The 12,709-nt window shown below is 31.1% G+C and overlaps 1 protein-coding gene across 9 annotated transcripts in view; it reads left to right on the top strand.

The window, feature by feature from the left end:
- The window catches only part of LOC110834413 (potassium voltage-gated channel subfamily KQT member 1), a 248,551-nt gene extending 236,711 nt beyond the window's left edge, over positions 1-11,840 (top strand). For 8 of the 9 annotated variants that reach the window (XM_087349385.1, XM_087349384.1, XM_087349382.1 and 5 more), the window contains one exon: positions 26-11,840. In XM_087349385.1, coding sequence (XP_087205511.1) covers positions 26-127 — 102 coding nt within the window. In that variant the 3' untranslated portion in view covers positions 128-11,840. The remainder of the gene's footprint in view (positions 1-25) is intronic. The other variant, XR_002544579.2, reaches the window with a different exon arrangement.
- The last annotated feature ends 869 nt before the right edge of the window (positions 11,841-12,709 follow it).

Raw genomic sequence — 12,709 nt, forward strand, 5'->3', positions numbered from 1 at the left:
ATATTATTTGATTTTTCTTTTTTAGTTATCGGTGATGGAGAAGAAACTGGACCAGCTCGTACATGTGATGAACGCTGTTGCCCAGATGCATCAGATTCCTATCCGTTTGGTAGAAGATGAAGTCTAGCGAATGAGGTAGAAGCAGTCCGCATCGATTTGGTAGTGCTTCAGGTGACGATCCTGAGCCAGCGCTGTTCTCTGCTGTGCGTATTGCTAATTCATTTGCCTCAACAGCCAGTTCGATCATTAAATGAATTTCAAAAAACTATTTTATCATCTCTTATGACTCTTTCCGTATTGTATCGTAGGGTATTTCTCAGCACTTGTGTGGGTTAATTACGTCATGCCTTGTCAGTGTTTCTCTGGAATTGGTATTTTTGAAAGAGGAAATATGTCAGAAGAATAGAATATGTTGTCCATAACATCCTGACACAAAAGTACGTGTTTTACCCAGTATTGGATTCTGTCATTTAGAATATAATTATGGATTAAGTTTTATTTATTGAAACAATTGTACATTAATTTAGCCAGTAACAATCATATTTTCATTCCAATGGTATTCAATGCCATGGCTATAATATTTAATCTGTAAAATGGATTAAATATATTTCTGCAGTCCTATATTATTATTTTTATTTAATTTTCAAGCACATATAAGGAGCAGAGCGAGAAACCACACACAGACATGTCCTGGTTTAGTCCTTCCACGTACACAAAGTGATCACTGTATCAGAGCTTGATGGAAGACATTTTTAATTACATATAATATACCTTGTTAAAATTAATGTATCTGAGAACGTTTTCCAGATGATGTTTGTCATTAAGGTGATGGTTAGTGAAGCAGAACAAAGTTCTGAACCCCTGAAGGAAGGTGCTGAGAATGAAGTATGTACCGTTTCTTTTTATCAGTCATGCCCCCTTCTACTTAAGTGTAGAGAGTTGTACACTTAAAGTATATTAATTTTAAATTTACTTTTCTCAAGTTTTGAAAAGTAGTTTGCTGTACCACAGTACGTACATACATACCGTGACTTACTTTTATCGAGTTATAAGCTCGATACAGACCACTCCTTTTCAAAATTTATTAAATGTTTAACAAGACAAACATGAAATTATTATGGTATGCCCTCTTTATGTAGCCATTATTCAGTTCAGTATTTACAAGAGCAAATTTCATTTTCATGACCCCTTCAAAAATTTATAAATATCTGAATATGGCATCACCATTTTGGTTATTCTAGTTTCGCTAGTGGTAAAGACCCATTGAAATTCAATGGGGAATGATTTCTTTTGTACATAGCTTCATCCTTTGTGCAAACTGGTTCTCTTTCTCCCCCCCATTCCATGTAATTTGAACATTTTTGTCACCCTTGTAAAAAAAAACTCGTATAATAACTGCCCAGTGGTAGCAGTGACTGTAAATAGAACATTGTGCCATCAAACATCATTTATGAATGCTCTCCACATAAACCATGTTTTATCATCAGTTTCATGCCCACTTAATACCTTCAAGTCCAAATTATTAAATATTTGAATTTTTGTCAAGGAAAAACATGAAGGAAAATACATTCACATCAATCATATTTTTTTAATTGTGGGAATTATTTCTCCCAGTAAACTTGAAAGGGTTTAATATTAGCTCTGGATTTTTACACAAGCAACTGAACAAAAAATGGCTTTTGTATGGCACATAAAACAATTAATATTTATTTTAATTCCACATTTATGTGTTCTAATTTGGATTAATTTTTCCATGTTCAGTGACTCTTATGTTCACACAAATTGTGAGCCTTTTGGCCAGTCTCTTTGCTCTCATCGAATATAATAATTTTCATGTCAGTATCATTATTGTCCATGCAGGAATTCATCGGCTGAATTATGTTACAGCTTTAGTTATAAAATAATTTTCTCGCTATTTAATAGATGGAAATTAAATAAAATTTTACATTAATACTCTTATTAACTGAGATCAAAATCATCACTCCTTCGCAAGTTGATGGCATTATAGCAAACTGGTGCAAATCTGGATTTGTCAATTACAGTAATTTATCAGTACATTCCGTTTCAAAATAAGGGAGTTTATTACTGAACAGTTGTAAATAAGCAACCTGTAATATAGATTTATATGTGGTTGTACAAAGTAATGACAGAAGTTAGATCTGTTAACTCCCATTTCTGATAAAAGTATATTTACGTATCCAAATCATTTCTACCGTTACTGGTAGCAGTTGCTCATAATTCCAGTTGCTTTCAGCGTTATGTTATGTTATCAGCAAATCATCATCATGTCGAGTATTAGGCCATGTGGCCTGTTACGGTTTCATGCCATCTTCTCCGTGGTCTTCCTATGGTCTCTTCCCCCAAGGCTTATATGTTGCATTCAGTTTTTTTATGTTATTGTGTTTCATTATTCTTATATGTTGTTTCCATTTAGTTCAGAATATAATTGTATAAATTTGATAACTGAATTGTTAATTCTTCTAAAGTACTTTCATATTGTTTATAATCTATAGTGCGTAACCTGCAGTTCAACATACGTTATGACATGAATCCAGTTTCCATCTGCCAGAGTCACTGTACTAGGAAATGGCACCACAAATGGAGGATGGATTGGTGGATCTGTATTTTAAAAAAATAGACAAACACAATTCAAAGAGGAACGTTATATAACTGATGTGGTAGCTCGATAATTCATACACCTGATGTTACTAACGTCTGGCTAAATTAATGCTGCTGTAATAACATTAAATTAGAAGAAAGTTTCAAAAATGGCATGAATGTTTTCTGTGTAACTTAAATAATCTTCCTGCAGAGCATATGTAGTGGAAAATGCCCCAAATATCTCTCATTTGCTTTTATTTCAATAACGTTAATACTTTTCTTAGCTGATTACAATTATAGTTTATGTGCCTTATTTCCTTGTTCGTTGTAAAGCGTTATTTGTTAACCGTTATCACGTGGATATAGGATATTTAAACTCCTGTGTTCAGGGCTGCCAACTGCACTTTTAGCCCTGGGGTTTATGATTTAAAGATGTTATTGGAGTCCAGAGTCAGCTGGATCGCATGCTGATAATGGTTAATATTTTATTAGTATGATTTCTGATTCCATATTTTATGTTCTGATAACAATAATAATATCATCAAAAATTGGTGTTAACTCTTTCACGCCTTTTGTATTTTACAAATAAATTATGTAATTTGGCACATATCTTGACAGAAGCTTATTCGTATGTCACTTTATTTTGATGGGGACACAAGATAATTAATAAGAAACCAAAAGTTATTTTATCCACATTAAGGATTAAAATATTTTTAAAATGTAATAACATTCCCACACTTATTTGACACAAAACTGTCCATTTATTGACATTTATTGAGGAATTAAGTTTTTTTAATTTATTTGACGTTTTAAATGATCTAATTTCATTCATGTGCCTTCACTAGGAAAATTTTTTGTTAATTCTAACAGCATAAATGAAGAACACTAAAAATATTACCTGTTTGGTGACTGATTTCAGGCTGTGTCAGTAAGGACAATATTCTGTGGGAGCAATAGACATCTTTCTTGTTAGCTCCTCAGCTGAAATCTCCTCCTTTGAAGGAAACCTTAAAATGAAATTTAATGTACTTCTAATATTCATTTGACATATAATTAAAAATTCTGCAGGGAGATCATATATCAAGTTCTGGAAAACAAGGAGTTGTGTGATTCATGTATTATAGTTATTAATGCGTTTGTTGAATGGAAGATTTGATAACGCAGCTGGAGTGGGCACTATGTCAAGACTTTCAAATAAATAATAGTTCTCTGACTTTTAACTGTGGTGAGAAATGTTGAGAAACCTAATATACAAATTAAAGAGGAATTTATGAACTATTTCCCAGGTACTTGCAGGGAAATATTTTTTGTGTTGTATGTTCATGAAGACGTGATTTTAAGGGCTAGTAATCGGTTGTGCACATGCCTAAGAGAAGTGTTGAAGTGTGTTATGCAAAGTGAAACTGCATAAAAGAAATTCATATATGTGTGAGATATATTGAACATACGTGCTAACTTCCAACCATTCCCGAGGAAACCAGAAAAGTGAAATGAATCGGTAGATGGACAATGTGACTACAGATTTGAAACAAGACCAGGTATTTCTGACCATTCATCCATTCACTTTACAGTTTTACATAAGATTATACTTTTAAATAATTATATTATTTTAACACATTTTCAAATTGTAGTTTTTCATTCGGAGTATCACATCCGAGCACTGCATTGTTTAATTTTTAAGTCACATCATTTTTGGTAGAATTTCATATCATATATTAAACATTGAACCATTATAATTCTTAACACTGGATACTTTTTCCCCAGACATGCAAATGTGCAATTATGTAAACATTTTACTTTGTCACAAAGATTTTTCTTTCCATGACAAAATATTTTAATTTTTTTAATTGGGAACCCTGTTGTAACAATTTATTATTAAAAATTATATTATAAAAATTAAATGTGTTGTATGATGAAGGATATTGCAGATTGGACACTGAAAGGTTGGAATGGCTCATGCCAAAAAAATCAAAGTTATACATTGTGTGCCATCTATGAAAACTGAAGGACAAGGAAATTTTAATATCTGAATTCCAAGTATTTGCAGTGTTGTAAACTTGTCTGAATGGAGATTTAAATAAGTTATTGTTTAAATTGTTAAATATTTAGGTACTTAATAAATAGACCTATTGAACACACTGAAATACAATTTAATACAAAAGTATATTTATTGCCTTAGAATGTGTTGCGTATTTTTCTGAAATTATTGTATCACAGTAAACCTTTCCTGTACACTCTTTGAAATCGATGAGAATTTGATTTTTATAGCTAAAAATATTTAAAGTATGATTTATAGAAATGGGATATTATTATTTTTGCCTTTTAAATCAGCAGATTTTGGAAGCTGTGTATGCAGTTTCTAATAACTCTCCTGATGCCCTCAGGACACAAGCTAAAGTCACTAAATCCAATTACAATAACTTTGGGTGGTCTCCATGCTAGTCAGTGAATACAATAAAATAGATAAATACTTTCTGTACATCTCCCCCACAAGTAAGAATTGCAAGGTTCTGCTGTATCATATAATTTTATTCTGATAATTCATATATGCATATTATGACCACATATTACAATTACTGCTATAATAATTTGAAAATCGTACAATTTTGGCCAGTGTTATAATTCTAATTCATGCAGCCTCACATAATATTGAGGGCTGTCTATTTAATATTACTGTCTTCTGATTATTATACACTTCAATGCAAATAACTAGTTTCATTCAAATTCGATGATACTGTTGTTAATTGTGATTGTATATCTATAACTTTACATAACAGAAAGACATTAATGCTAATATACTAAAATTTATATAACAAATATCCATTAGTGTTGTTAATATCTGCTAAATGCACAACTCATAGAATAAAAATATATCATATTTAGTAGCTTTATCTCCATGATCTTAAGTTGGTCACAAGAAGAATGTGGGTTCGTAATAGTGCGGTATGATAATACAGAATAGCTGAATATAATATTGTGAAAATAAATATTAAATTATGTTTCTACCCAAAAGGATGTGCAGACAATTTGGAGATCACAATAAAATAGAATTAATATGTATATGACTAACCTTGAAAGCTTAAACAGTCCAAGTGAAAATGTCAATGTCCTCTCTGGAATATCCTTATTTAATCACTGTTGATTAGATTAAAAATACAAAGTGAATTATCTTTAACATATTAAGTAAGAATTTATAGGAATCAAATTACATATTTTTGTGCTCTTAAAACTGCATTAGGTTTTGACATACAAGTGTATGTAGGATGGTACTGGTACTACAATGTACATTATGTATTATTTATATCTTAATTGCATCATGCTTGTGTTTCAATACAATACTTTTATTTTCCGTCGTTTACACAAGCTTATTGTTAAAATCATATAAAATTTCACATAAAATTGTTACATTTTAAAATTGACGACATGTTTCGATATACAATCTTATCATCGTCAGGTCTATCAAAATTAAAATTAAAATCTGGTGTATCTGTTGCTCTGCTTATATTGCTTTCGTTTTTACTCGTTTTTATTACTGTCTGCCATTCAATAACAACGGACACGCACCTCATACACAACCCGATATAGGCACCCAGGCGCGTCTCCAAAAATAAAATCGAAGAAGCCTGGAGATGTAATAAAAACGAGTAAAAACAAAAGCAATATAAGCAGAGCAACAGATACACCAGATTTTAATTTTAATTTTGATAGACCTGACGATGATAAGATTGTATATCGAAACATGTCGTCAATTTTAAAATGTAACAATTTTATGTGAAATTTTATATGATTTTAACAATAAGCTTGTGTAAACGACGGAAAATAAAAGTATTATGTATTATATTAAATTTTCTCCAATTCCATAATATTTTAAGGGATACTTACTAACAGAAATTTGTGCAGTGAGCTCATAGCCCGTAACTCCAATAGCAGACAGAGCCGAAAACTTGCTACTCACAGATGGAGAGGAATGGTGTAGTTATTAATACCAAATAATTCTAAAGAAAAATAATAATTCTAAAATTAGTGAGGTTGAATAAATTTTGAGAAAAAATATTTTATTAGTATTCGTTTGTAAATACCTAGTGATACTTTTTTAACTTTCTTGTTAAATAATGTTCATTGGAATTAATATTCTAGTTTAAATATTTTGAGTAAATTTTATTGATTGTGTGCCATTATATTAATGACAGTTAGTATGTGTATTTATTATCAAATACAATTATGTATATGATTGTTTGAAATTTTACTTTATTTGCTACTTTCCCAACATGTTTCATCTGTTCTCCAGATATCTAGAGGTTCACATCGGAACCTTTTCCAGTAAGTGATTGTTACTAATTGTTTAAAACATCCCATGAAAATAATTTTGTTAATTTATTTGCATACTTTAACATTATTTTAAATACAGATACTGTGAAACCTAAAGGAAAACTTAAAAGAAATGTATTTGGAAAATGGTTTTTTTAAAAAGGTAATATTACTCAGAGTATCGAGTGTACAGAAGAGAATGAAGTAAATTTGAAGTCGTGCGAAACTGTAAAATCATAATTGAGGTGTACTTTGATTAATACACGATGATGCACTTGTCATCAATTCACTAATCTAAAGATAAAAATGATGACAGGCCAAGTGTTTTTAAATTAAACCTTCATGAAAATAAAACAGATAAGTAAAATAACTGCTAATATGTAAATTTGGCATAGAAAACCCACAAACTATTTAAATTTGTTGTGGTTTTTGTATAACCTAGAATTCACTAGAATACTGCTGAATTTAACAAGTTCTGCTAGATAAATTTAAATGCAGTGTCTTGTATTTCAGAAATTCAATATAAAAGATATTATTAAACACAAATCATCCGGTCTTAATATATTTTGTTTAAGTGTAAAATAACTAAGATATCTTTATCACTTAATACTTGTTCCTAAATATTCAAAACTTTGGAAACTTTGGTACACATAAAAAGTACATCAGTACATTTATTGTATGTTAAGTAGCAAATAACATTTTATGTCATACAAATGTATTTTGTTTAGTTTTAACTCTGTCTGCTGTGGCATATGGGAGTTATATATGAAATAGTTATTTAATGACAAAATAGTGATTTTCTTAACTCTGCAGTAGTTAAAATATAAAATGAAGGTCCACTCTCTTTTAAATAATATTAATTCCATATATTTCATTCATACTCATTAACACAAATATTTTCTAATAAAAATAATAGGTTTAGATAGTAATGCTATCAGTATAGTAATATATTCTGAGTAGGTGACACATATTTTAGAGATCTCTTTTGCTTTCTTCGGTGTTCTGAGAAAATGCCTCCTCTGTGCCTATTTTAGAAATAATACGAGTAAGAGATATAACAAACTCATTATCAATAATATTAATAATAAATATATCATACTTATTCTCCACACACCTGTGATGATTGATGTCTGCCGTGCAGAAACTAGTGTATAAAATGTATGAATAATATTTAGCATCGTTTTACTTGATCTTTCATACTGATACCTTAATCTGTTGTAATTGGTTATTTTATTGTAGTTATAATTGTAAATATTGACTTGCTACTCGATCCCTAACTAATATTTGCAACACTGAACACTGTGCAACCAAACATGGTTTCCCTTTTGGCTTACTTTGATATCACTTCTCGATCCCGTTTCCAACCGTTACAGCATAACCTATTTGCTAAGTTACACGGTCATACAAAATAATGTTTTGTAACATTCATCTGCCATTATAGTCCATAGACCATGAAACTAAAATTAAAATTAGAACAATCTATTTCATTATCATGTGTTTAATAAGAATTGCAAATTATGTTACACCTTTCATTCCAATTAATTTTATTCTTTGAAAACAATGTACAATTTATAATTAAATGACAATAATATTGTTCAGATCAACATTTAATTTGGTTTATTTTCACTTATTACTAATGGTCCTGTAACTGTCTTTTGTTATTGTCATTTTGGTACACATTTCTGTATTTATCTTGTCTTGTGTATAAAATCATTTTATCCCTCCAGTATTATGTGGTCCTCACCCAGTCTGTCATCCAGATCAGTGGTATTCAACCTTTTTTGTTCCCGTACCCCCAGATATAATTTCTCTTCAACTTTGTACCCCCAAAGTTGTTGGTGTATAATTCAAGTTATACATAGTATATAATCTACATCTAAAATAAATTAAATAAATTACATTACTGATTATTCAGTGTTTATCATAATTTTTTTTAAGATGTCTTCACGTACCCCAGGTTGAATACCACTGATCTAGATGACATGACAATAATCATATTTTTATAGTGCATAAAGCAGTCTATGTCAACCACAGTTTCATTACTGAATTCTTAAATATTGCTATTGATAGTGATCATTTCATGGATTAATCTTTATTGTTTGTACATTCATTCTTACATGCATCGCATTAGCCTTCACCTAAACCGTTCGTTGACAACATAGTTATAGTTCGGCTGGCAGTCGGTACAGGATTTCAATTCCCTATTCTCATATAACAGTGGTTAGACAGTTCTAAAGTAATGAAACTACTGGACATAGATTATTTTTGTACTGGAAGAGCCTCTTATGGAAATTAAGACATAACTGGATGAAAGGGTTTTATATACAAGAAGGAAAACAAATAGAATATGCTGTAGATTATCTTCTGTTGCTATGCCACATTACCCATTTATTTCTTATTAATGTACGCATATGATGCAGCTCCTTACTAATTATATGATAAGAAATTAAAGAAGCCTTCAGATCACATTCTAAGAACTACAGTAATTTTACTGTGTGATTTAATGTATCATTGTTTGTGGTTTATCAGGGTTTATTCCAACATTCCAAAACAAGATACTGTAAATTCTAATAATGATTTTTGGATATTCTCTATTATAAAACTGTGCATATTTTTAAGAACTGTGAAGTGCATTGTACTATTTGACTGCTGTGACATTTGTTGAATGCATGTAATTATATTTTTGTTTGTAATTCTTACATTGAAGCAATTGGTTTGAAGGAAACAATGAGGTATCTGAGGGTACTGCCACAAAGGTGATGGTTTACCTGCAAATATTGTCCACTCCCTTCCTTTTTCACTTTTTTCCTTCTATTTATAAATCTAACAATACCGACTTGAGCAATATGAAGAATTTTTAAAATTAACCCTCAAAATTTATGTAGTTAATTTGCTCAGAAATTTGTAGGGAATGTTGCTAGATTTTATTGTGTACATGGTAGTCTGTTTTGTAAAATTTGCTTATGGTAATATAGGTTCCTAATCTTTTTTTTTAAGTTTAAAATTTCACAGAAGACACATTTTGTAAGCTAAAATGCACATACATTTTTTCAGTATAAATACTGTTTTACAATTTTACATTTCTAAAAATGTTTGGTTCATTCTCTCAATTGTACATTGGTGAACCAACAGCTTTTGTTGGATTTTTAAAATTGTCATGGCAATGAGTTTGAAGATGGCTGTTTTCTGGGTTGTTGTGTCATGTAATCTGGGCGATCATTGCCTCGATAGAGACAGCACGCACCTCCGAAACATCATTAAACTTCTACAGACTACGTGGAGCAACATCAGAAGACAGTCGTCTTCATACTCCTGGTGGTGAGAACCTGAAATACATGAACATAAACGTAATGGTTATATCTAAGGAATCCAAACCATCTATACTTTTTTATAAACTATTACAAACTTTTACTTTCATATATATTGAAATCATGGATTCGGTCACAGCCATTAACAATAGGGAATAGAATTCACTTCCTGCTTTTTGATTAATCCTTGCTCAATGGATCTTGCAGACCTTTGCTTCAGTGTATAAGTCAGAAAGTTGTCATTTGATGTTTCAATGACTTCGAGAACATGATACTGTTACAAGGAAATGAACAGTAGTTTCTACAAAAGAATCTTTGAATTAACAGTTCAGGCTTAGAAATTATGTTAAATTTTTGTAAAAATCCAATTTTGTGTTTGTGAAAGCAGCATACTGTATACTCAGTATGGCAACAGTGAGTTTATTCATAAGACCTGAGAGTAAGTTTCTTACAGTCTCAGTGGCTTCTAATTTGAGGTTATAAGGGTGGCATTTCTACATTATTGTCATTCTGGTATAATGTGTATTGAAAAAAGTGTCTAACTATTTTCCTACATCTCTGTACTATATATATATATTGATATTACCTGGGATTGTCTGTTAATTGTGCTATTTTTAGAAAGTACTAAATTAAGAAACATTTTGGATTACACTGGTGAACACTGAGTTCTGCTTTGTCATACGTGGTTAGCTCTGTGACACAGTAATGGCTGATCACATGAAAACCACTTTATGATAGCTGATTAATACTGTTGTGTAAATAAGTTCAAAGAATTCAAGAACAGCAATTTAGAATTTTGCTTGATGAGAGCTGTTTTGCCTTAAATGCAATAATGAATATTTTCTTATAGTGATAAACTTTTGTTGGACAAAAGGAACATAAGTGTCCCACTATATGTGATGCATTTAAACAGCTGAATGGAACAGATAATGCCCTGCTAGAATACTTATTGTTTGCCTGTTTGTATGTATTCAAAGTAATGGATGTTTAATTTTCTGCTGAACTTCAAAAAGAATTTATGAACATCCAAGATTGTCGCATTTGTATTGGACTAAAAACGAGTCCCATTTGAAAAGTTAGTTAGATTACAACAGAAAGTTGGCAGTGCACTGTGAAACTGTAGAATACATGATAATTTTATTTTTGTCTTCTGAGAGATCCTTTTTTTGTATCATAAATTTGGACAAAACAGAACACTGTTCTTGCACAATTCATAGTCAAGTCCAGGTTTTGAATTCATACTGCAACTCTGACCACATTTGTACTCTTTTATTCACCTCCAGGGGCCATTTTGAAAGCATTATTGCAGTAGTATCTTGTAGATAATGAGGGTAAAAATACTATACATGCTACAGAAATTACTAATGTAACTTTTTTCTATACACTTGTATAGGGAATATACTAATAATTGCATTATATAAATAATCTTCCCTACACCCCTCAAATGTCATCATATCACCATAGCTGCCTACAAACTAACAAATTCACTGACATATGTTTTATCACATTGTTCATTCTCTATAAAATAAATATTATTGTTCAATAATTTTGTTTTTTGAAATTGTAAATATGAAGGAGTAAAGTTCAGAAATTTGGTAATAAACTGATAATTTTCCTCTTTAATTCACAGCTGGAACAAATGTCTACAAAATGTCCACAGAATCCTCTTCCTCCTAGAATATAAGTTACAATTGAATGTTTTGAGCATTAAAAATTAAAAGGAATGTAAATTTTAGATTATATGAAGTAAAAAAGAAGGTGGAAATATGTACTACCAAAAGTTGTACAAAATGCTGTATTATAAAGTTACTGTATAGTTTAACGGACTGGGAAATATTTCGATCATCCACTACTCTTCTTTGTATGTATTTAAAAGGGCACCTAGTCGACTGAAACCCAGCTATTTCCTTGAAAGGGAGCTCTGTTTTTAACATTTTGCGTTGAGAACCGAATGTATGAGCTATATATTCTACCCCCTAAGCGTCCATATGGCGTATAGTGGGGCAGCGTTACTTTTGCATAGTGGCTGCATGGTCTGGGGTGTGGGTCATGACCACTCGGACACGAATTCCACTCTGAGCATGTATGTTCGTGTCTATGCTTTATTTTTGTTGCACAGAGTGTAACTTGAAATGATAGTTTGTGCTTATTTATCTCTGTAAAAATGTCTGCTATGTGTTCTAACCTCTGGAGCCGTATAATTGCATACTTGACGTAAACATTTCTGAGCGTGTTTTGAATACCAAATTCAAAATTCTGCCCCGTGATTCTTGTGCAGCAGTAACGTTATGTGATTAGTACTTATTTTGTCACAAAGGGCACTGAAAATTCCTTAATTCCGTGATCTTCATTTTATGAACTTTACAGTTTTCGTAACACCGTTTACAGTCGGGCTGGAAAGTTTTTCACAGTAAAAGAATGGTGGTGCCTACATGTGCGTTTTGTGCAGTGGTTTTAAAATGTGCAATAAAGTGACGCTTCTCCCCAACCAT

This window comes from Zootermopsis nevadensis, unplaced genomic scaffold, assembly GCF_977971745.1.
Source record: "Zootermopsis nevadensis isolate Lab colony 2312 unplaced genomic scaffold, Znev_1.0 Znev_ptg000016l, whole genome shotgun sequence".
Classification (NCBI taxonomy): Eukaryota; Metazoa; Arthropoda; class Insecta; order Blattodea; family Termopsidae; genus Zootermopsis; species Zootermopsis nevadensis.